Source organism: Chroicocephalus ridibundus, chromosome 3 (assembly GCF_963924245.1).
Source record: "Chroicocephalus ridibundus chromosome 3, bChrRid1.1, whole genome shotgun sequence".
Lineage (NCBI taxonomy): Eukaryota > Metazoa > Chordata > Aves > Charadriiformes > Laridae > Chroicocephalus > Chroicocephalus ridibundus.
Window position 1 is genome coordinate 62,189,065 of NC_086286.1, and position 25,410 is coordinate 62,214,474.

The following is a 25,410-nucleotide window of genomic DNA, read 5'->3' on the forward strand; positions in this document are numbered from 1 at the left end:
TTGTGTTTCTGCTTTCCTCTTAGAGGGATTCCCTCCAGCTCTGTCATTAGCCACATGACGGGGATAATGTTTGTTGTGACCTGATGTCTCAGCTGGAAGGGAGCAGATCAGTCACTGATCAGGTTGGAGCCCGCTTCTAAAGATTGACCTACTGCTGCCACATGACGCTGCAGGGTTTGGCAAATAAGCATTACAATTTTTCTTCTTTTGTGTGCATACATAGATGGCTTTGAATGGGGGCGGAAGTAGAAATACTAATTTCTGCATAGCTCCTGTATTATCCGCCTGACGCATGTGTTGTTAGTGCCATATTCATCCATATGAAGTCTTGTGTATGTTGAGATTCAAAATATGAAGACTCTGTCTTTTCCTGAATTTTTAAGGAAATGAAGCTAGTACATCTGAAGGGCTTTAGCAGACAAAATGTATTGAAGTCTGTCTGTGACAGCTTGATACGTCTTCTCCTGCTGTACCTGGTAGAGACTATCATCAGTCCACTGATGAATGATTAGAAGAAAATGTGTGCCTGTACCTCATGCAATTTACTTTAGAATTTGGCTTTTTAGCTTGATCTTATCTTCATTGTCAGCTTTTAAACTGAGATTCAGGATTTTTCGGGTTGTGATGAAAGTGCAGACATGGGTCCTTAATGGAGGAGGAGCCTTTCTGACAATACCACAGCCAGAAGTCTTTTTTTACTACATTATCATAGAAAGTATTTATGGGATAGCTAAAATGTATATAAAAAGGTACTATTTTTAAGTGGAATTTTTTGTCTAAGTCTATTGTAGTAAATTTAGCCTTTAGCATAGGTTGTAAAATTAAAGTAAAATAGTGTTGCTAATAAATAATGTGAGTATTTTTTACTGAAGTTTTAAAGTATATCAGATCACTGAAATGAGGGAAATTGCTGGGTAAATAATTGGATTTAGTTTGCTGAAGGGGCAGATCAGCTTGCAACAGGTTTTTTTCAGTAGGCATAGACAGAAAATAGTGTGTTTATTTCAGTATAGTTTATGTCAGTTTTTTTAAAGGAGAACCTGAAAATGATTGTTTTCATCTTACAAAATATAATAAAAATGAAATGTGATGTTGAGATCAGCTATTTCTTCTGGTGTAGTGATGTAGTATTTAGAAAGTCACTTCAGTTCACTAGCTAAAGATAATGCTTCCTTTTATTTAAAAAAAAATATTTTGTTTTCAATGAAAAACATGATTAATAGAGGCATTGAAGTTAGAAAATAGAGGCATATGAATCTTGTAAAGCTTGGATTTGTGTAAATAGAATTTTAGTTTCCTTTGAAACCAGCTTGACACAGTTGTGGGTTTGGAAGATAATCCTAAAATGTAATCCTTTAAAATATTGCAATTTTTTTTTTTTTTTACTATCCCCAGCAACATTGATGACATTGGATTTGACTGTTGGCAGTGGTAATTTCTTGTTCTATACTGGGCCTTGTAAAACTTCAGAGTACCTTGTGTACTTGCAGTCTTAAGTATGCATATACTGTGTGTCAGTGGTGGACAACATTTGGTCCAGAAAATGAGAAGGACCATTTACCATTCTTTAACATACGGTATGAAAATCATCAATCTGAATAAATGTGTGTTTAAATTATGTAATTGCTTAAATGTCAATGTATTGTAACATTAAAGTTAGAAAAATGAAATGTCAAATATGAGATATAAGTTATGTTTACTTTCAAATCAACATCAGTTTAAGGTTACTATCTACTAACAGGCTTTCTTCGGAAAAGGAGTACAAATGCAAAATCAAATTAAAATTGAGTGTTTAGATCAAGTTTCCTTGCTTGATAATTGAAATAGTAACTATTCTTGGTTACTGTAAATCATTTTGAATTAACCTGGCCTGAGTATCTATTTGTCTGCAGTGAACAGCAGGAGAAGTGTTTTTACACAAGACGCATTTCATCAAATGTTGATGAATATTTTCAAATATGAGAATAAAAAGCAGAATGTTGGTTATGGCTTTTCCTGTGGATCCAAAACAGGTAACTTTTCAAGCAAAATGGAAATGGACAGGAAAATGTCAGGTGAGCCGCACTCAGTGGTGATAGGATTGTAGCACAAACTGGAAGCCAGTAATGGTAAATTCTTCCTTCTGATTTCGATGCTGTCTTTCCCTTCAGTATTAAGGAGGATACTCCAGCTCTGCCCCATGGAGATCAGCTGAGCTGATCTAATGTCTTTCTGTTTCTGAAAGGTCTCCCTGCATCTGAGTCTTGTGGCTCCTGCCTGCTCTTTGGCTTCTGCTCCAACATTCATCTGACCCTTCAGTGAGTAGATCCAGCTCCCTAAGGCTGCAGAATACTTCTCACTTTTATAATATTTATTTTCTGATGTTTTAGGAAACGGAGTATGCCCAAGGAGATGTCTGTCAGGCCCCCATCAGCGATCATAGGGACAAGGGCCAACTAGATCTAGGAAGGCCATAGGGGTAGTGGAGTAGGTCATAGGAGTGGCGGAGTCTTTCAGTGGCATAGACTGCTTTGAACAGTTTGCTTGTCTTGCAGACCCGTACCTTTAGTTTCCTAATCTATTGCAACAGGAATCATACTTATCTGTCTTACAGGGTTGCTAAAAAGACTTTATAATGGGTGTGTTCAAGGCATCTTAAGTGATAAGAAAGATCTTACAGAAGCAATCCTGCCTTACTGTGTACTGAGTGTATCGCTAATTTTGCCATAAAACTTTATTTGTCAAGAGAGAAGATGTCATAAAGCTGTTGGATTACCATTGACAATGGTAATTCTGCCAGTCACCTATCAGGTCTTCTGTTGAAGAATGAAGGTCTCTTAGTATTAATAATTCTGTGGGAATAGCAGGGATAGCTGTTTGAATCATTGAAGGTTGCTATGAGAAACCTAGTGTTTCCACAGGGCATACCAATGTAATTATAGAAGCTTCTTTTGAAAATTGATAAGGCGTCAGTTATTTGTAGCTCTGCTTCAAAGTAAATAAAATAATAACAAGTGTTGAACAGAGCAGATGTTTTGCGTGTATCCTGATTTTCCTTGTAACTGTGCATGGCTTTCCAGAAGACAGGCTTGGGTTTGCCTTCAGTCTTGGAGCTCTGGCTGATCTGGGTGCAGTTCTGAGATGCAACAGTAAAGGGCATTTGCTGTCAGCCCATAGCAGTTGCTTTGTGCTTTGGCTTTTGGCTCTTGCAAGGAGAGCAACAGATCCAAGAATCACAGAACGCTTTGCGTGGGGGAATGTTATGAAACTGTAAGTGCCTTGCTATGCTGTGGTTGAAAATTTTGATAAATTAAAATGTTGAAGCATTGAGAGGGAATAGTCCTGCGACGTCTATAAGGCTCTGTATAAGAAACAAACGCATTTATTGTAGAACATCCCCGTGTACGTGCTTCCCATCCCAGTGGGAGACTGACTGCCCAGCAGAAGACACTGTCTACAATCAGATCCCTGCAGGGCTGCATTGCTCTAGGATGTCTGTCTATAATGCAGCAGTGGCTTGCTTTATTTTGCTGTTCATGTTGCTCTCTGTGAGATGGATTTCTTAATCTGAAATGAAAATTTGTAAACATAAAAGTGCAAACTAAAGCTCGTGAGTTACGTTTATAAAACGCCACATTACTAGTTTCAGTCAATGGAAATATCAATTTAACATATTTTCTGGATGTGAGGTTTAGCTTCTCAAACTTTAATCAACATAAGACATGAGGTGATAGTGTTAGCTCTCCAGCCTTTTTTGCTTACATTGGTTACAAGACTTCAGAAAGTACTTCGCTTCGGATGCTAAATGTAGTTAAGTAGCTAAAAAGAAATCTGATGGATTGGATATGGTATTATTTTATTGCTATTTTGCCCTTAAAGGGCGGAGAAAATACATAAATCTTACTAATACTTGATAACCAGTAGAAATAACAAAAAAAATTAATATATGCAAGGTAATTAAATGGACCAGATAGGCATTACACACAATTCATAGCTGTCTTGGAATACTTAGGGTAGAATATCTCTCTCCATGTCGATGGAAACAGGAAGGAAGTTTTAGAGGGCTCCTAAGCCTAATTCTGTACTTCAATTATTCTTGAGAGCAAGGGGAACAAGATTTGGTTTTGTTAGCAGGCCCCTTAAATACCATGTGTGTGGGGGGTCTTTTGGGGTTTACTTGCTTAATGACTTTGTGTCCAGTAGGGATGGACAGGAAAAAACAGAATATTTGGTTTATGTTTTTTGTGGTTACCCATCAGTAAAATGTTGTTTACTTCCTTTTTTAGTGATAGATTTTTGGATGGGTTACTGTAGGAGTGACACTGTGGGAAATACTTGGAAGATATAACTGACACACTAAATCTGTCAGGTGCACTAATTTGTAAAATTATTTGTTCCTATGTGATGATTGTCTTTTGGGATTTGCCTTTTTTTTTTCCCCAAGATTATTGTGGAACATTTATCCATTCACTGTCCATGTTACAGTTATTTAAAGGTGTATTTAACATGTTTGGAACAGTGTATGCCATTTCTTTATGTTTTCCTATGGCTTTTCAGTTTTATTAATGCACTGAAATGCTCATCCTGGGAACATCGAGGTGGTTACTCATCTTTCCTCACCCAGATAATCCTAGCAGCCTTTCCATATTCTACTTTGACCAGTCACACAAGCGTTACACAACAATGTGGACACAAAGAGAAATAGCAGTGGCAGCAATACGGCTGTTGCTGTGGTGGTCTATGGTTATAAGCAAGTCGGGATATTTACATGTAATGTCTTGTTTTATATCTTTTTAGAAAGAAATAGGCTGATTTCAGGCAAAGATAATCTTTGGGTTATATACAAAGTATAACAGATTTTTCTTCTTTTTTTGTTTTATATCTTACATAATTGGTAGGTTGACGATCCAGTGAAGTCAGCATCTGTTTCAGGTATTATCTGAGGTTTTAGAACCACTGAGTACTAGATTTTCGCATATTTAATTTAGATTTTTCATTCTTTTAATCGTTAGGAATAGAATTTTTGTATTCTGACACTGTAACTTGTTTGTTCATCAGCTGTCTTTGTTTCATGCTGTCATTCGGTAGAACAATAAGTGAAAATTAATGTATCATTTTAGTTATTGGGTTAGAATTTTCTTAAAATGTCATTCTTGAGTTAATTTCAGAAGCTTTATATCAGCTTTGTGAAATACTGTATATTTTACCTTTTTGTCTAATTTTTTTGTGTACATCCATCTGCTACAGATCAACTGTAGTGGCTGTTTCAAGCAGATGCTGAAGAGTTGACCTCATTGCAGTCTAGCTAGTACAGATAACAAGAAAGCATATAGTTTTCTCCTGGTAGCCTCCTGTTATTCTGTGTGGTCTGTGCATTATACAGTTAATGGAGAAGGTATTGAGGTGACGTGACAGCATTAGATACTGAAGTAGTATATGGTCTTATGTTCCTTGAGTGTAAAAAGAAACTGGAATATACTGATCCTCTTAAGCTTGTAGAATCGAAATACTGAAAAAGATATTTTCATGTAATTTGTTTTAATAGACTTCGTAAGCTCAAGGGGACCACTGACACTGCAAGATTATCATGTTGCCTTGCCAAGCTGCTTACCAGAAAAAAGCAGTAGAATTTTCCTTGAGCAGTTTGCAAGCAGACTTTTTCAATACAGAAAAGGAACCTTCAGTACAGATGTTGAGTTTCATGGAGGGAAAGATCCGGCTGGATTATATGTTACCAGTTTTGCCTGCACAGGCTGTGCGGTGGGAAGCTCGTACCCACAATCCACTTCACGCCTGTGGTGCAGCTTGCAGGCATCACCAGGAGCTTCCTCCTGGCAGGCTGATGCAGCCTCCTTCCCTGCTGCAACACGCCGCGCTCAAACTGCTCCGCAGTGATTATCAGATTTTGGACTGAAATATGTCTTGCTGTCCAACAGAAATAATTCCTGTTTATGAGGCTCTTCTGAACTTTAAAAACTGGTGGCTTCTGTTATTTTCTCCCTTCATCTCCCCCTCCTTTTTTATTTTATTTTCTGTTTCCAGTGTTGCAGCGCACGTGTCACATACAAAGGTGCATTGGGATTTTGGGGGAGGATCAAAACTTCAATGTATGTTCATAAGAAAGTATTCAAAGAGCCTGTGGGCAGATATTGGAGATAATTAGGAACTAGCTGGAACTGCGGCAGGCTCGAGGGATGTTTGCAGGCTGCAGAACATTCCTACGGGAAAGAAATTGCTCTGTAATTACAGGCAAGGTCAGCGCAGTCAGTTCAATGCAGAAGAGAAGGTAAGAACTGGGGCTCCTTTCCTTGAAGATCTTTGAATGTCATTAAGGAGACACAGTTGTTGCCACTTTTTAAGTAAATGTTCCCTGAAGTATACATTGTATCAGTGTTCTCTCGGTTGGGAGGATTGCAGCCCTTTCTTGAGAGTCAAGATTGATGCTGTAAGTGAAGGGAATTTCTTGGTCACACTTCACATTCCTTTTAATCTCTAAAGATTTTGAATGCGTGTTTCAGTGGTGTAAATCTCCAGTTTGTTTAAGAGGCTAGTGCGTGATATTTGTGCATTTTTCTTTTCTGAAACAGGTCTTTCAACATCTGTCTGAAGTATTTCAGCCCACTTCAATTTATTTGAAAATGAGGCATATTTTCTTGGCTGATGGGGGTAGCCTTGGCTCCAGGACATTGCGGAAGCCATCTTAAATTCATCCTCAAGAGACAAACTTTGCGTCCCTCCCTTTTGAGGGCAAACCCTTGAGTTCAGAAATACTCTGTGCCCAAGATTTGTCATCAGAAGCCTGCAGGTGGCAATACTAGTATCAAGTACTCCTCCCTTCTGTTTCTCACTTGTTCTGTTCAACTCGACCTTCTCCGTTTTGCCAGTGCAGCCGAATGTGGGACCACACTGGGACTATGTCAGGGATTGATTCAATTTAAAACAAAAAAGAAAAAGCTTTTGAGCACAGTTCAAACCGATTGAAATCTAGGCTGCTGTGGTGCCATACCTCCTGCCCTCTTTCTTACATTGGCAGTAGTGTTGCCGTACATGCATGGTGAGTTCACTAAGGGAAGCTCCCTAAAATCGATTGCTGGTTTTAGAGGGTGTTTTTGGTAAGATCGACTGCCTGAACTGCACGATTGGAAGAGTGCTGGTGCTTGTGTTAGAAGAGGCTGGAGGAGTATGACTTGTCGCAAGGGAAGCTGAGAGTGCAGCTGAATCTAGCAAACCAGATTTATATTGGTTAAGCTGTTGTGAATCTTCATTTCTGAAATTTTTAATTGGATCATTTCTCCGATGTAGTTCAGAGTGTAGCATCTTGAATGATCATGCTGGCTTAAGTGCGGGGCATGTTGTGCTATGCTAGGGGTTGAGAGAGAAGTGATCAGAGCTGCAGGAGCAGAATTACCTTCTGTTTGTCTTGCAGCTAAATGCTGTGTATTGTGAAGTCTAGCCTTCAGTTATTTTTCTGGCTTGCTTCCCTGCCATATAAGCATAACAGATCTAGCATTGTTTGACTCAGAGATTTCCCATGAGTGTGTTTGACCAGTAACTGATTAAAGGGACTTGCGGCAGTTTTTTCACAAGTAGAGATAATATTTATTCACCTCAAGTATATAGTTGCTAACGGAAGTTTTTTAAAAAACAAACCAAACAAAAAACCCCACACCTAAATGAGGTATTCTTTCTTGCATGTTTTGGTAGGTTCTGTTTAGCTCAAAAATCCTTAGGTTTGGGGCTGAGTCTGTTCTGCAGTGCTTTTGTCTTTTCTGCTTCTTTTCTCTGCGAACAGCATAACTGTTTACCTCACTTCCTCTGTAGACAAGTTTTTTAACAATGTACTGTGTTTCATGTCTTCAGGCCTCCACCTTTTGGAGAATGTGTATAAATTTGGCAACTCACAATTAGTACCTTCTACCAGTTTGCTTAAGGACCCTTGGTGTTTTTCTTGAAAATATTTTTCCTGAAGGCATTTTAAATTTGTTTCTTGCTTGTTCTTCCTAGCTGTATTTTTTAATTTAACTCCTATTTAATCTGATGGTGTAGCATCAAGCATTGGAAGTGGAGTGTATATATGCTAGTTCTAGAAATAATACAAATATTTCACTTATTTTTCATATAAGACAGCTATACATGAAAAAAGATCTTGCACTTTAAAAAATATATGCAACATACATATATTGCCTTCTCTCTTATTACAAGAACCCAGGAGGGTCATTCAGCACATCAGAAATGCCGGTCAACTACTGTTTTTTATTTTCACTTCTCCAAGAGTGTAATTTGGTGGAGGAGATGGTTGTAAGTTTGTTGGAGTATTGCATTGAAATAAATTTTTGTCAATATTCACAATGAATGTCTGCTGAACAGCCACTAATACAAGCATCACTTCTCTCAATTTACCAACAAATACATTTTCTGTCAGTTTTATTTGCTTGACAATATATAGGTACATATAACATACATTACAGTGTCTGTATTAATGGGCTGGCAGTTATTATTACAGTGCCTGGCATTATACCTTTGCTACATATCTGTTTCAGTGCAGCTGTGCTGGGGTTACAGATCTCTTTACATCTCTGATTAGCACGACTGACTGTCTTGCCCAGGCTGTGCAGCTGTCCCTGAGCAGGGGAAGAGATAGAATTACCCAAGGACAAACATTGTGGAGAGAAAACCATTTCAGAATAAACAGAACAAAAGTCTAGCATCTTCTAACTTTTTTTTTTTCCTTTCCACTCTTCCTTCATTTTTCTAGGGGTGAAGAACTTTTTTACAACACTGGTTAGCTTATAGGTATTTGTTTAGAATCATGTCCTCCAAATTAATTTTGTATTATTGTGTAATATGAAAAAAGGTTTTAACCTTAATGACTTATACCACAATGGAAGGTGAGTAAAGCAAAGATAATTAGAAGAAATGAGTGAAAGAAGAGGAAACCCAGTACTTATTCAGGTCAAAATTACATTTTCTCCCAGTGGAATCGGCCCTTTTTTAATGGAAAAAAAAATCCTTTTACCTCCAAACCAATTATCTTTTCTTCTGTGTACTTCAGCCTTTTAGGAACTGAGTAGTTAATTTTGTTGAATCATTTTCTTTCCTTTTGGATAGGATTATTTAATAATTTGTTACTTTATAAGTTGGATCAAATAAACAACAAAATGTATCATCTTGCCAGCTTCTAGCTCTATAGTATTTAGCCTGTAATGTAGTGACTGTATTACAGAAAGCGCCAATTTTGTAGTATAGTGTTCAGCAGTAATCTTGAAGGTTACTCCCACAGTCACCATTTGATAGCTGGTGGGATCATCTGCCATCAGCTTTTGCAGAACCAGTTGTGGTTTGATCCTTCAGAACTAAATGCAAGTTTGTGGTCTCACATTATTTTATAGTGTCTTACTATCTTCCTGGATACCAGTGGATAGTTTTTCCTTCTTAGACTGCAAAAGGAGGGAAAACTGCAGTTTTCTTTGACCTCATGCAAATTTGACAGGAAGGAAATCTGGTTAGGCTGAAAAATCCTGAAATCTGGTAGCCTGACCTTTCAAAGACACTGTAGCTTATGTTTCTTTCCGTAAGATGTTTGGGCAGGCAGAATCTCCAAAATGCAGGCTGTGAATCCTTTTTTTTGTTGTTGTTTTGTTTTTTTGAATATAACAATTTAGAAATAGTGTGTACTCACCTGAATTTTCTTTCTCTGCTTTCCTTCCCCTCCCAGTCCCCTTTTATCCTCACCTTCAGATACTCTGCTCTGGAGCCTTGAAGAGTGGGATTTTGAATAAACATAAAATGGTGAAGAGCTTGCTGCAGTATCGGTACACTTGGCTGTGCATGACTTCTTTCTGTCAACAAGAGAGAGACACCTCAATGAAAGATGCATGAGAACAAGAAAATATTTTTTCTTGTTGTCCGACTGTGGCTTAACACTTACACTTTATATAAGTTAATGTAAACAGTTAGGAGATAAGCACAAGCCAAGTATTGACAATAAAATAGGAGAGCCACTGTTAAGCTTATTTTTTTAAATTAATGCCTAAATTTATTTCTATAATGTGGAAACATAACTTGTTGCTGGTTTTGCATTCAAGAAGCACTATGCTTTCAAAGCAAAATCAAATAAAATACATGTGGATCCTTCTTTCCTGTGTCACAGTTCTAATATGTTTTTGTCTCATTACTTGTATTAGTACTCAAGAAATGTTTTACATCACTGGATTTAGACTCAAAACAGTATTAGAGGATGAGTTCCAGTAGCATCTCCCTTTGTTAAAGGGAAAATCCAGAGCAAATGTATTTTCAGCTACCCTTTAAGTGAGAGTAAAAGTAGGTAACTGCAATTTGTTGATATTTAGTGTTCTAGTAGTGCTAGAAATAACTTACCAGCAAAAATAAATACTTTCTCATAATCCATTGTACTTCTATGATTAGCCCTTGCCCTGCTCTGAAAGAAAAGATGCATAAAGTTTGATTATAAAAAATCTGCAGTTAAAAATTTAGTTTGGATGAGTTTCATCTGGAAGGCCAAGTTCTCTTTACATGGGAAGCCCAAACTGAATTCAGATTAGTGGTAAGATGGTGCAAGTAACACCTAGCTCTTCTGTTATGCTTTTTGTCCTTAGCTTTACAATAGAGGTAGTAACCATTACCCTTGTGTTTCATGGTGGGGAAAACAAAGGCAAAAAGCTTGATTTAAACATGTGAAAAGGAGCAGAACTGTGGGATTGCTGTAATGGCAGAAGAAGGGGGGGGTGTTTAAATTAGTTACTGATTTTCTTGAGGGAAGGCTAGCATCTGAATCTTTTCATTAGGTTATTTCTTAGGAAATTACGGAGTCAGTGGAAATGAAAGACAGGGGAATGGAAAGAATTAAATCTTGGTATATAATATATGTAGTCTTAATTCAGCCTATCTTTTGAGGGTTTCACACTGCAGACTTAGAAGTATTTTTTGTCTTGTCTGATGAATGTAAGTACAACATAAAGGAAGCGTTGACTCTCAGTGATTTAAAGGTAGAGTATTCTCGTAGGGTGCATTGTATTGAGAGAGAGGTATGTGAATAATGACTGACTTTATTCCTTTTGTAGTTATTTTAGATTTTATCTCTCCCTGTCCAGCATTCCTAATGCAATTATGATATTTTAAGTGGAGAAGTCTTTGGCTTATCTAGTCTTGAAAGTGATGGTAAACGGGATTCAGGTGAGAGAAGGTTATTGGCCAAGACACCGAAGAGTTCTTTTCTCAAACGTGTTGATTTTGTATGCAGTGAATAAGGACAGAAATTGCATACAGATTTTGTGCAAAGCCACTGCATCTATAGTTGTCTGTATTTTAAAATCCACTTGTAAAGTCATGGTACTTGCACAGTTCAAACAGTTCTGTTTAATGCTTAACTTGTGCTGCTCTAACTGGTGTTTCAGAGACTGTTTTCTCAGTAAACCAGGGTTTTTTTTGTTTTTCTGCAGGATTAGTAATGGCTTGCATCATAATACACATGCCGCTAATATAAAATGTCAACTCTTGAATGCAGATGTTTGTTAGGAAGACCCCAGTGTGTATGGAAACAATAGTGCTGATCCTTGACAGGATCAAGTTCGCTTACGGGATAAGTGCAGAAATTCTTCGAACCATTGTGTTCTGAAAGTTTTACTGAATTTTCCTTTATAGGAACTTTCTTTGGACTATAATTGAGAAGCACATTAAATCTGGAAAGTCTGTGATATTTCTCGTATCTTCATCATGCTATGACGAAAAAAAATTGGTAGCAGTCATTATTTTAAAATGTTTGGTTAGTTGTAATGCTGAAAAGTTCTGGTAGCGACTCACCAAACCTCATGAACAGTGTTCCTGATAAGTGTGCTAGCTTGAATAGTGTTGTAAACTACTTTATGACCTTACCTTTATATCTATAAATTTGTTTTCTTATCTTTTTCTCTTTTAAAAAAATTCTTGTTGCTACATCTACGCTGGACTAAAAAAAGGGGGTAATTACTCAAAATGTGAGATTAATACAGTGCTGTATATAATAGAGACAAGACCATTTTTACAGCTCTGATGAATTGCAATGCAATTCTTAATTTAAATGAGCTGTCTTTAGCAGTAACTGTACATACGCAATAATTGTGCGTATGTGTCCACTTCAGATACAACTTCTGGAATATCCTGGACAGTCTTTTGCTTGATCTCTTCTACTCTATTTACATTTTTCTGTATATAACAGAATTTGAGTCATTTTTTCTCCTTTTTTCAAGTGGAGACTTATGCGGTATTTGGGTAGTCTTTAAAATTCATCTGTATTGATTCAAACTTCCAAGCTTTAATTTTGGAGTACCTTAGATCTCTTTAAAGCAGTAATTTAAGCCCTGGAGGAGTCCTTCTCAGTCTTCTTTGAGACTAAGTTTAGCACTGTACTTCTATGGTTTGGAGCATCTTTCATATGAGGAAAGTCTGAGAGAGCTGGGAATGTTCAGCCTGGAGAAGAAAAGGCTCAGGGAGATCTTTTCAATGTGCATAAACACTTGATGGGAGAGAATGAAGATGAGGGGGCCAGGCTCTTTACTGTGGTGCCTAGTGACAGGACCAGAGGTAACGGGCACGAGCACACACACAGGAGGTTCCCTGTGAACATCAGGAATCACTTTTTTACTGTGAGGGTGACCAAGCACTGGGACAGGTTGCCCAAAGAGGTTGTGGAGTCTCCATCCTTGGAAATATTCAAAAGTCCCCTGGATACAGTCCTGGGCAACTGTTCTAGGTGACCCTGTTTCAGCAGGGTGGTTGGACCAGATAATGTCCAGAGGTCATATGCTGTCTCAGCCATTCGGTGATTCTGTTTGTGTGCCTTGGGGTCTCCCTCTGTGTCTGCTCTGTCACTGAGACCTCCCTTCCCTACCATCACTCCAAAGTTGTGGAATCTTTCAAGAGCATGGCCCAGCAACTGTGGCCAAAAAGTTCCTTTTTTTTTCCCCTCCATAATGTATCCTTCCTGGATACGTTTCATTAGTTATACATGTCAGTTGTGAAAAGTTTGGAGAACTCTGGAAGTGAAAAAGAAAATCTTGTAGTTTATATTGGTGTGTGTATCAAATACGTATGTGCGTGTGTCTGAATATTGTGTGTATCTATATATAGTATAGATATTTTATAGGAGTCCAGTGTAAAATCCTGAATCATAATGCTTTGATTACTGTAACAGTAGTCCTTATATCTTTAAGTTGTTTTGTGGCTTATTTTATTAACTTTTTTCTTTTTTTGTATGTGTGTGTGCTTTGTCTTGCAGAGTTGGAAGAATCCATGGATTTCAAGCTTTGAATGACGGGCGTCTTACAAAGTTACCTAAACTGAAAGCTAAACTGAAGAGGCAGATGCAGCTCTGAGTACCAGATTGAGTGAGCTGGTGTGTGCACTGCATGTACATGAAAACGCACATGTTTTTGTCATCACATAGACTTATTCTTGCATATTCCTGAGAGCTTTGCAATTGATGAAAATTAATTCGAGAACCAGATGGAGCACCTTTACAGCACAGGAATCAGTAACCCATGGAAAGACACCTGCCAGTAATGTTCAACTTTCCACATGGTCTTCACGGGTGAAAAAAGTTTGCAAGAAGAGGAAGAAAAAACACCCACTGCACAGAAAAAGCCTAATAAATACCTCCACAATCTAAATCAATAGCTGTGAGGGAAACAGAAGAATACAGGGGGTAGAGGAAACTGATTTTGTTATCGCAGAGGAATAATGTGTGGTCTTTGGCACGTTTTGCTTTGGGCTCAATAGATTGTGAATGGACTAATAAATCGTGACCATATGTTCAGTAATGATGACTGGAAGTAAATAAGTTGAGGAACTATGGGACAAGTCTGGGCATTGAACTGAGCAAACCTCGTCGTCCTTCTTGAGTTAAGCAGGTCATCAAACTTGCATATTCTTTCTCCCTCTCCTTTTTCCTCTTTTCACTTAGCGTGGTATAAATACTAATTAATTGAGCTCATAAATGTTATTCAAATAAAACAATTGGAATACTTCATATGTTTCCTTCTTGTACAGCTGCAAATGTTGTGTCTGGAACTATGAATCTGTGCTGTAGACAAGCATCAAGAAGGAAAGATCCGATCAAACAAGCAAGGAAAATACCTAGAGAAATAGTGAACCCAGGAAGTCAGATTTTTAATGCTGCTTCTCTTTCTTTTTTAGATGATTATATTTCTTCCTTCCTTGAATTTTAGAAGATTTTGAAAGAGTGCTTATTTGATGTGCTTTAATTCTGGCATTTGTTTTTTACGGTAGGATGAAAAGCCTGTGATTCCTTGTAGCAGAAAAAAGGGAAAAGTAAAGGAAAAACAGCTTGACATTTTAGCCTGTTTCGGAGGAGAGAGAACTTCATGGTTCACCTGAGGCAAACTTATCTGCTTTGAAAGCCAAAAGCTTTAGAGCATTTTTGATTCCGCTATAAATGAAGAGGGGGTTTCTTTTTCATTCGTGTGTGGCAGCAAAAAGTGGGAAAGCAGGCAAGATAGCGTGATAAACGGTTCAGGCTGTGTTGGGTCTCTGGTGGAAAAAAAGTGCTGCAATGAAAATTGGATTGGCTTTGGATTGCAAAAACTTTTGAGTCCAACGAGTGGTTCAGTACCAAGAGGGATTTCCCAACTGGCCTGGCACACCAGTGCCTGCACAAGTTCGGGTCTGTTTCGCACGGTTTGTGTGCCTTTTTTTCCCTTTATGCAATCTCTTTCAGCTTTAGCAGCAGAAATACATCAGATGGAAAAGATATGCCAGAGGGCAGCTTGGAAAAGATGAATGTCATATATATACATATATATGTATGTGCGTGTGTTTAAATTTCTGCAACTGAACTTTTGAAGAAAATCTGACTGGAGGAAATCTTAAAAGCCTTAAGTTACTTGAAACCTACACATTTGCAACTCTTTGTCTCTGGAATTGCATTACGCTAAACTGGAATCTCAGGCTGTATAAAGATTATACCAAGTTGAGCAAAAAGATGACTTAACCATTTCTTGAGCGCCTCTTATGAAGTAGCTGTTTCTCCAAAGGATAAGTGCACCCTCACTCTACAGACTCAAAAACAAAAATGAACGTGAATTTTTTTTTAAGTGTTACTTTTTCTTAGCCAACTGCCATCATCTTTTATAGAGGAATTTTTCACTATGCATTTGGTGGATATTTATAAACACTGACCCCATCCTCCTCCCTTTCAATGATCTATCCCAGGTCAGTCTTATCAATTAAAAAAAAAAAAAAAATTGATTTAAATTTTGTGCACTAGACATATTACTTTCTTATGTCAAAAAATAAAATATTTAAAAAGCATGTATGCAGCAGTGGAACATGGGCCTGTTCTTTGCAGCGATTCCAACATCCTCTGCCTCTCCTGGAAAGGGAGAGTCCCCAAAAGTGAGAAGGAGAAACCGGTGTGCAGGAGGCGGTACTATGAGGAAGGCTGGTTGGCAACAGGCAATGGCAGAGGAGTTGTAGGCGTCACTTTTACTTCCAGCCATTGCAGGAGGGACCGGAACACCCCTCAGAGAATCAACTTCAATTTGAGGGGCCACAACAGTGAGGTAAGCAAAATGTGTGTTACACTTTAAAGGAAACAATAGCAGCTTTTTTGGTAGTATTTCTGCTTGAAATTTCACAGGGCAGTATGAAGGAGGCTTAGGACTAATCCAAATGTGATTGGGATCTGTCTGAATCTTTCTAGTAAATTCGAGCACATGAGGCTGATGGTGGAGAGGTTCTCTGGAAATGGGTCTGGTTTTGGTTTGGCCTATTTTCTCCTTCATTCCCCAGCCCCTCCCAGATTCCAGGCAAATTCAATAAATGCGTGTTAAAGGTGTTAAAAATTGTGATGGTTGACAGCTTTTACCAGTATTAAAAGTCTGGCTTGGAAGACTAATGGAAAGACAGGGGAGTGGGAGAGGAACTCAGTTGAAGACTGACAGTTTTTCAGAAGCTGCAAACTGGAATGGCCTGTGGCAAGGGATAGCCATCATCTCTAGAAAAACTTAATTTTGCTAGAAAAAGGGGCAAGTGGTACTTCTCAGAAAAATGTTAAGATGCCCTGCAGTAAAATACTGTAACTTCAGAGTGCAAGGCATTGTCCTGACTACAGCGACACAAAAACTTTTCCATTTATTTTTTCTGAAAGGGATAAATCTGTTGGTAAAAGCTGATATTTCAGCTGTGCTTTACCATTGTCCTGGCACCTCTTTTTTTCTCTGCATAATGCTTCATGGAAAGTGCCGATGATGCCCAGTAGCATACAGAGTGTCTTGAACAGGTGGGAGAACTTAGTTTGTTTCTGCATTTTAGTTAGGCTGGTTTGGATGTGCTCTTTGAAAAGAATCTGCCCAAATTAAAGGTTTGCTTGTAGGTTAGTGAGTAGAATGACATTGTATGTGCTGAAATTAAAACCAAAGATACAATGTCTTTTGTGCTACTTACTCGTTGGACTCTAATATATGTTGTCCTTTTAAGATAAGCTGCACCAAAGATTAGAGGTGGGTGGTTTTTAATAACTTTAATAGTCCTCTTTTTAAGAAAAAAAAAAAGGATCAGGGAATAAATATTTAGTCTTAAATAATTGCTTCCATGCATTTTGTCTGTATGCGGGTGTGTGGGTGTTTTGTAAATTATATAGATTTTTATATTTATAGACATGTATGTATTTGTATCAGGTTCATTCAAAAAATTACAGCCACCTTTTCCCAAAGGGAAGAATGATGTTTGAATCCAGCGTTTTGTTTTGAGCCATCTCTAGTTGTCAGTATAATTTTCAATTGCAAATTGCATTGTATGTTTGAAATGTATGATAAAATGATCACTTTTCATTTCTTCATATTTTTTTCTCTAACTTTTTCTTGAACCTGGGCACCTATTTTTCTCCTTTTGCATAATATGTGTGTTGGAAACAATGGAGGGAAGTGCTGTTTATGGGAATGTGAAGTCTTGTTGCAGAATGTGAAAATACAAAACTAGGTTTAAGTATGTGCCTGTTAAGTGGAGAAGATGCTGATGTGCATGCTGCCTTTTGGTTTTGGTTAGTTTTGCTCTGTTTACTCAGTTGGCCATTAGATTATCTTTCTGTGTCACTGCATTGTTGCTGTGTGGATTGAGCTGTGCTGTTTGGGCATCCTTTCACCTAAGAGTGATTGGCACAGGAGAGACTCTGAAATGAAAATATTCTGTTCCTTTTTTTTTTTATTTGGGCACTTAAAATGTGCTGGGTGAAGCTTGTCATTAATAAAGAATTGTGTTTCTGTAACTAATCTTCCTGGTAACAGAAAATGTGTGAATGACCAGAATAGAGGCTACCAATTCATTTCTCTGAATGGCACTACAGAACTGGTATGGTACGATCAAAAATGTGTGGTACTGAAGGAAGAAAAGTGGCTTTAGTGCAACTAGCTTTCTGTGATGAGTCTGTGGCTGCTGTCAGATTTTCCCACTGGAAAGTGGTTTTGAGCGTCAGTGTAGATGAAAGTTCATCTCTACAAGGTGATGTGTTATACAACACTCTTCACCAGGCTTACTGGATGTTATGCTTTTATAGGAAAATCCTACTGATTTTGGTAGGAATGAAACTGTAATATAGCATTTTTTTAGTTATTAAAGGTGTATAGTTGAATGGACAACAAGAAATTTTCTTTAGAAAACGCCTTTTCTTCTAAATCTGTCTGTTGAAAGATTACTTAAAAGAAAGAAAACATTGAACAGCACTGCTTATTGCTAATATTTGCATAAGAAGTTGTAAATGTTTTGTTTTCCCGTTCTCATGTTAAAAAGCAAGCCAACAACAACCTTGTCTCTTCTGTGTACCCCCTTACATAATGGAAAATGCTAATTTTGCAAGCATATCCTGGTATACGTGTCTGATTAAAGCTACATTTGTTGTACAGAATATGCCCAAAGGGATGTGATTGACTTAAAACTTTAAGAGCCTGTGTGTTTCACTGACCAATTCTGGGATTGTATTGTTTTGTCTTGTTCCCAGAAATGGTGATTTATACCTCTACATATTTTTCTCTGGGATAACACTAATGTGACAAGTCAAGTTTATTGCTTTTCTGACATACATTGCTGCTTTAATATTAGTATGCATTTAATTATAAAGTGTGAAATGCTGTAATGAGCAGAGCGGAAGAGGTGAAAATACAAAAGCTAAATACTTTCCATTTGGGGTATAAATAGCAATATGCTGTGGGCAGAGCGGTACGTTGTATTTCAGTTTTAGGATGAAAATCTGGAAGAGGTAATGCGGCAGTGCTGTGCTTTTGGCAAGAACGTGAGACTATTTTTAAGTGGGTCATGAAGGTGGATGCTGGTGATGTATTTTTGTGATGTTTTTATGATTGCTGAAGAGATTCACTGAAACCTTTTTTTGACTGTAATAGCAAGCCTGTAGCATATCAGAACAAATAAGAATGAAGAATCCCCAGGACTGAGTTACTGACACACGTATTACAGTGGTGGACTTGCATGACTCATCACATTGAACAGTAATTGAGAATGAAATGCTTTGTAGTATGAGCCCTGCTTGAGGTTTTACAATTGCTTCAAGGTTGGTTTATAGAGTTTGCAACTAGGAAGTGGCTGCCATATTATTTTAATTAACAACCTCATTTTTTTGTAGTTTCTAAGGAGAATGACGGGAATTAAAATAAGCCTATTCCATTTATTCTATGGCAAGAAGTGAAAATATTGCATTTTGTGATAGATCTGTTTTTTAACTTTGGCATTGAGTTTATGGCCCTCAATCTCATTTACTTAAGGCTCAGCATTCTAAAAATTAAAATTTAAAGGGGGAGAAGCAACTTTGATGCAGAAGGAAGGGGAAATGTGTGTTGTGCAGCAGTTGTGCAGCTGCGACATATTTCACGTGTATTAGGAACATGTTGCATCTCTAACCATGGGATGGGAGGTGTCTCTGTGAGGGTAGGTAGTGGATGGAGCAGACGTGAATGACTGCAGACACGTGGTTTAGTTTTCCTTTGGAGCATTTCCCTTGGTCTGGGAGAACGAACTGATGGAGGCTGGTACTCGGTGGGTTTCTTTTGTAAGTCTGGCAGAAAGGGTAGAAGGCAGGAGGATATGCCACTGTGCCACAATGTTGTGAATCAACAGCCAGGGAGCAGAGAGGATGTGGTGGCCTAAAATACCTTCCTCTCCCCTGCACGTGTAAATGCAATGCTGTGCAGAAATTAGAGTGAAATTTAGAAGTCTTTGATTTTGACCTAACTCGACTTTCCTTGGCTGCACTGGGAAACAGTGTTAGAAAAGTAATTGAGCACATTCCTTTTATGACTCTTATTATTTCTGTGATAAATTAAGGATGAAATCAAAAATATCTGGTCACTTCAGCAAGGTCAGGGTTTCACCCAGTGTGACTAGTAGGCCCTGAAGCATGCCAGTTTGAAATTTTTTTTTTTTTTTTTTTTAAATATGACTACAGAGACAGTGACTTTCAGCTTCTGGTCCATCCTGAGGTTTCTGGGGAGAGATTTTCAGGGGGATCTGTGATAGATAATCAGAAAAAAAGCACAAACTTATCCTCAGTGGGTTTCAGTAGCCTTACAGGGATCTTCCCTTCCAGTGAAGGATTTACAGGATGTCTGCAAATCATATTGGTTGGATGGTGCTGCTGTAGGTATTTCTTTTAATGAGTTCTGTTGTGTCTAGTATTAAGATGGTAACAGTTTCTATGGCACTTAATGTTTCTTAAATTATCATTGTTTAAAATAATGTTTTGCAGGTGCATATTTTTCTTTTAATTGTGCTAACTAAAAAGACATCTTTGATATATTTAATATGATTCAGTATGGTAATTGCTGGACTGAAGCATTAAAAAGTAGTGCAAGAGTATGCAAATTCTGATGCAGTGAATTAAGTAACATGCTGAATACATTATTGAGTATGCATAGCATTTTTTCCTGTAAACATAAATTACTCATTTTTTTTAGATTTGTAATTATTTGAGTGTCCTAAGTGCTTGACTCCAGCTGCAAAACCCACCCTGTTTTGTTTAGCACAGTATTTAGAAGTAGATAGGGATGTAAACGTCTCTCAGATGGACTGTCAAATGAATTATTTTTAGTTACAGCTTTTCAAAGGAATGCTGTCTTTTAAAAATATTCAATATATTTTGCTTTTCATACTATATTAGTTATGGAAGTCTCTGTGCAGTTCTTGGGTTTGGTTTTGTTTTAGAGTAGAAGGAGGTTACCAATAGTTTTTCCCGTTTTAAAAAGAAAGCTATTCTTTATTCTGTCCAACATTCTGACTTGTATGTGAAAGTTCTGAGCAATTCTGGCAAAGCAGATTCTTTCCAGAAGTCTATTGCTTCCATAGGAAATAAATTTTAAACAAACAAACATTTTCAATAGTGTTTTTTGGTTTGTAGTGTTACTGGTAAGAATACAGGAAAAATATAGAAAGCTTTCTTTTTAAAAAAAACCCCACTTTGTCTGTTTTAATTGTAACTGTCATTTGAACCTTAAGTGTGATTTTTTTAATTATGATTCCTGGACAGAAAAAACAAGTTAGCATGTGAGTCTTGACAGCATGGGTACCTTGTATCAACTGTTGCCTTCAGGAATGGCTGGAACAGTTGTTACTGGTGAACACTTAAGAAATCTTGAGGTAGAGAGATACCATAATGATGCCTTTTGGCTATAGAAGCCTCAGTGGTACAAGACGTACACTGATGTAAACTGCAGTGGTACTGCAGATCTCTCCTGCTTTTGTGGCACTGCATGCAGAAGACAGGACAAGGTTTGTCGGCAGAAGTATTATCTTTTTGTTAAAGCAAGCTAGTATAATTGGAAAAGACAGACAAGCTTTTGGGCATACAAGGTTTTGAAGAAGAACCTGTATTTATGAATGTTTGCCTAGTTTTTACAATGCTGCTAGCTGATACCACGCTAAAACTGTCTACAAACCATGCCCTTCCTCTGTCCTTAAACTATTATGGCTACAGAAAAATAGTGCTGCCGAGAGAGGCAGAATTAGTGCTTCTGTGGGAAGTGACTTGTAGGAGACTAGGTCCTGCGCCTGACCGGGCAGTCTCTGTTAAATTTCTATTGGGACTAGTATTGCCAGGCTTTTCTGATTACTTATTTTCAGAAAGGACAAACACATTGGGATTTCATGCAGGCTTCTTGTTAGACCTTCTTGAACTGTCTACTCTGCGCTTGGTGCTTGAATGCTTTAATTTCTTAAAACAAGTATTGAATGAGCCAAAATACATTTTAAACCTCTTTGTTAATCTTTTTCATACCAATCTTTTAAACTTCTGATGAAGCTTAAATATGCTGTGTGGTATGCAAGAAGTGTCTTTCATAGCCTTTGCTTAAGAGAGTTAGCAAAGAAAATAAATGGAGCTGGAAGTTGGAAGGGATTGATTTTCTTCCCGTAAGTGACAAACAGCAGTCCTGCTGCTTCCCATTTCTGTGCCCTATATCAGTTTGCAAACCCCAAGGTATGACCTGAACTGTACCGGTACACCTTCTGTATAGTTTCTTCCCTCTAAGAAGTGTGACCGTTTTCAAAGTGTCTTTTATCTTTGCTTGGTGATATTGTTTTTTCCAGCCACACTCAGCTTCTGCTTCCACAAATATTTGGCCCTTTCTGTCTGTCTGTCTGTCTCAATTGCCTCAGAATCCCAGCTGCTCTGTGAGCTCTCTGTGAGTTCAGGGTAGGTTGCCTGCTCAGTGCACTCTCCTCTTACTAAGGTACAGCGTCATATTTGTTCTTAAGCAGTTATGTGGCTTTGAAGCAAACCATCCAATGTTGCTACAGCTGTAGTCAAGTAACGTGGGTTGGTAACGCTGCATTGATTTGTCTGCTACAGTCATGCATACACAGTGTGTTTCCCGCAAAGGATAGGTCATCTGCTCAGGAGAACTTTAAATTACAGTTTTTCTGTTTCGTTTTAATAAGTATCTAGAAAATCATCCCTCAAGGCCAGGTAAAAAATGAATATATGACATGAAAACAGTATTGTCAGCTTTTAAACAGAAACTAATTATATTTGTAAGTGGGTCATCAATGTCAACATTTTACTGTGCCGTAACAGGTGACTACAGTCTTGTTGTTAGGTAATTCTGCTCAAAAAAGTTTGAAATGGAATCAAACTCACCTTTATCACAAATGAAAAGCTAAGTTTTTACTCATGTTAAATTGTGAAAGATAACAACATGCATATTTAAAGATAATAATATGTCCAAGAGGCATCTCTTGCCTTTTGAATTAGGGTGAAGGTACACTATTGCTCTGGATAGGAACAATTTTTTGCCATCATAATTTGAGTGTTTAAGGAAAATAAATGCATTTTCTTTAACGAAAGTTTAATGGTGAGGACCTATAGATGTAGTGAATAGGTGAGATGACTACTGACAGTTGATACCTAAGCTTGGAGTAGGAGCACCTTCTGAGTAAAGGAAGGTCATAACTCAATATGTAATTCTAAAGGCCTTGTATACACATACATACAAACTGAGCATCTGAATAGTGGGGAAATCAGGTTTTATGATAGCATTTCTGAGACATAATAATCATTAAGGACACTGCCTTGCTTTAAACAGTTCCCAGAGGAATTTATCAAATTACAGATAGTCTGAACAGATAAGACACCCATTACAAACCATAAACATTTCACAATATAATTGAACATAGAGCACCAAGTAATTGCTTGTCAAGTATAGCTAGAATGTAGTAGGACAGACAAAAGAAGTTTTATAGGCACTTGTCCTTGGGCAACCAGTCTCTCTGCTCTGATAGCAATCTTTTATGAACATGTATGAACTTCTGAGGGAGTTCTTCGTATTCCCTTTGCATTAGGAGCTTCTTTAAAGGGAAGTAATCCACTTGTATAACGAAAATATTACAGGAATGAATGAAAATGAAATTGAACTGGTGAAATTTTGATGAATTTTCAAAAAGAAGTGCTGGTTTTAAGTTTTTAAAATAGAACTGTGGTGTTACAGTTCTGGAATTGTTTGACAGATTAGCATATTGGAAAATAGTATCCTTGTATATTCATCAATTCTTTTTACATTTTAAGGAAATGAAATGTATGTAGATGACTTTACTAATGAAGAAAATACATCTTTGTTTAGCCTTGTCAGAATTTCATGAAACTGCAAGGTACAGTGGATTTATTCTGCTATTCAAAAGGACACTCTGAGGAAGAAGTTCGCACCACAGCAGGGTTCTCAGGTTGATGGAAGATGTGTGTTGGTGGAGCCTGATTTGGCAATTTTGGTTGTTCTCTGCAGACAACTGGCAACACTGTCTCATGTAAGATTCTCGTAGACAAGCTGTTGATGGTACAAGCTGGATAAGCAGACAGAGAAGGTGCATCAAAAAGTGGCTGAATGGCTGGACCCAGAGGGCGGTGATCAGTGGCACAAAGTCTAGGCGAGGTACACGAGTGGTGTACCCCAGGGATCAATACTGTGTCTAGTCCTGTTTGACATCTTCTTTAACAATCTGGATGATGGGGCAGAGTTTACCCTCTGCCAGTCTGCAGATGACACCAAACTGAGAGGAGTGGCTGATATGCCAGAGGGTCATGCTGCCATCCAGAAGGACCTTGACAGACTGGAGAAATGGGCTGACAAGAACCTCATGAGCTTCAACTAGAAGTACCAGCATCTGGGGAGGAAGAACCCCATGCACCTGGGGGCCACCCAGCTAGGCAGCATCTTTGCAGAAAAGGACCTGGGGGTCCTGGTGGATGCCAAGTTGAACATGAGTGAGCAATGTGCCATGACAAAGAATGCAAATGGGGTCCTCAGCTACATTAGGAAAATTATTGCCAGCAGGTTGAGGGAGATGATCCTTCTCCTCCGCACAGCACTGCTGAAGCCACATCTGGAGGACTGTGTCCAGTTCTGGGCGGCTCCCCAGTACGAGAGAGACATGGACATACTGGAGAGAGTTCAATGAAAGGACACAAGGATGATGAAGGGAGTGAAGCACCTCACGCTGTCCTGGTTTGAGGAGAGTGAGAGAGAGCTGCAGCTGTTCAGCCTGAAGAGAAGGATCTTAATAATGTATATAAATGCCTGGAGGGAGGGTGCAAAGAAGATGGAACCAGGCTCTTTTCAGTAGTCCCAGTGACAGACTGGGCACAAACTAAACTACAGGAGGTTCCCTATGAACATCAGGAAACACTATTTCACTGTGAGGGCAACTGGCTCAGGTTGCCCAGAGAGGTTGTGGAGTCTCCAACCTTGGAAATATTCAAAAGCCATCTGAACACAGTCCTGGGCAATTGGCTCTGTGTCCCTGCTTGAGCAGGGATCCTTGGACCTTCCTGACGTTCCTTCCAACACCAACCATTCTGTGATTCTGTGAAATCTGTTTGTAAGTCTAGGTGAAATCCTTTGTACCTAAACTGGTGGAGCAATATCAAAAAACATGACTCTTGAAGGCAGACAGGCAGGCAGTGCTAAATATGCAGAAGAGAGAAGCCATTCAAGTTTGGCTAAAATGAGAGAACAAACTGATGTGCTAGAGGAGGCAGAGAACATTTTTTCTGAGGATGAATCCAGATGATATTCCAAGTAGTCAAGTAGTTGGAAAGCATAGTCAAAATCCTCATGAGGAATTACAGGCAGAGATAATTAAAATGCAGATGAAAGTCAAAGCTCTTGGATGTGAGGGTAACTTCACAAGAGGAGCAGAATTCGGGAAGGAAAATAGTCACTAAGCTGAAAAGGAGAAGAAACTGCTTATATGGAACTAGCCACACCTTTTGGTAAGAAGTTCTAGAAGAAGCTGCAGAGCATAATTCTGATGCAAGATTTAGAAATCTGTAGCCCTGCTTAAAACAAAGTAATAAAAAAAAGGCTAAATGTAGTCAGTTTTCTCCATCTGACTTCTGGAGGAAATTGTATCATAAGGTAGCAGTGCCCTAATTACTGACTTGGCTCATCTGGGTGTAAAATGAGAAAACAGCAAGTAACTGTTTCATCGAGGACAGACGAGGCAGAACTGTGAACAAGTCTGTAGGAGCAGATCATCACCACCTAGGATAGATGTGTACACGTACCTGTATATGTGCAGGAGTCAGGTGTGGCTGTAGTAAAGCCAGTCTCAGAAATGTTGTCCAAGCTGAGAATGACACTGGCTTCTGTGAAGCTGAGCAAATGTGTGGAGGATCTGGTATTCACTGACAGTCAGCAGAAGGCAGCAATCAATTCCACAGATGTAGTTTCCAGAGAGGATAATGGCCAGCAGCATGGTGACCTCCTGAAGTTAATGTCTTGAGTAGTGTTCTGGAGAGGGGGTCAAGCATAAGGACCTTCAAGAGGCGTTGGAGAAGTTGAGAAAGAGGGAATGTTTCAGCCCATTGAAGAAGAAAGCCGTCATCTAAGTAAGATGGAAAAAAGACAGACAGTGTTTTCTTCCACT

General features: G+C 38.4%; 1 protein-coding gene across 4 annotated transcripts in view; it reads left to right on the top strand.

Moving 5' to 3' along the window:
• Positions 1-25,410, top strand: part of TULP4 (TUB like protein 4) — a 148,932-nt gene that overhangs the window by 13,223 nt on the left and 110,299 nt on the right. For 3 of the 4 annotated variants that reach the window (XM_063329404.1, XM_063329405.1, XM_063329403.1), the window contains exon 2: positions 13,253-15,554. In XM_063329404.1, coding sequence (XP_063185474.1) covers positions 15,303-15,554 — 252 coding nt within the window. In that variant the 5' untranslated portion in view covers positions 13,253-15,302. The remainder of the gene's footprint in view (positions 1-13,252; positions 15,555-25,410) is intronic. The other variant, XM_063329406.1, reaches the window with a different exon arrangement.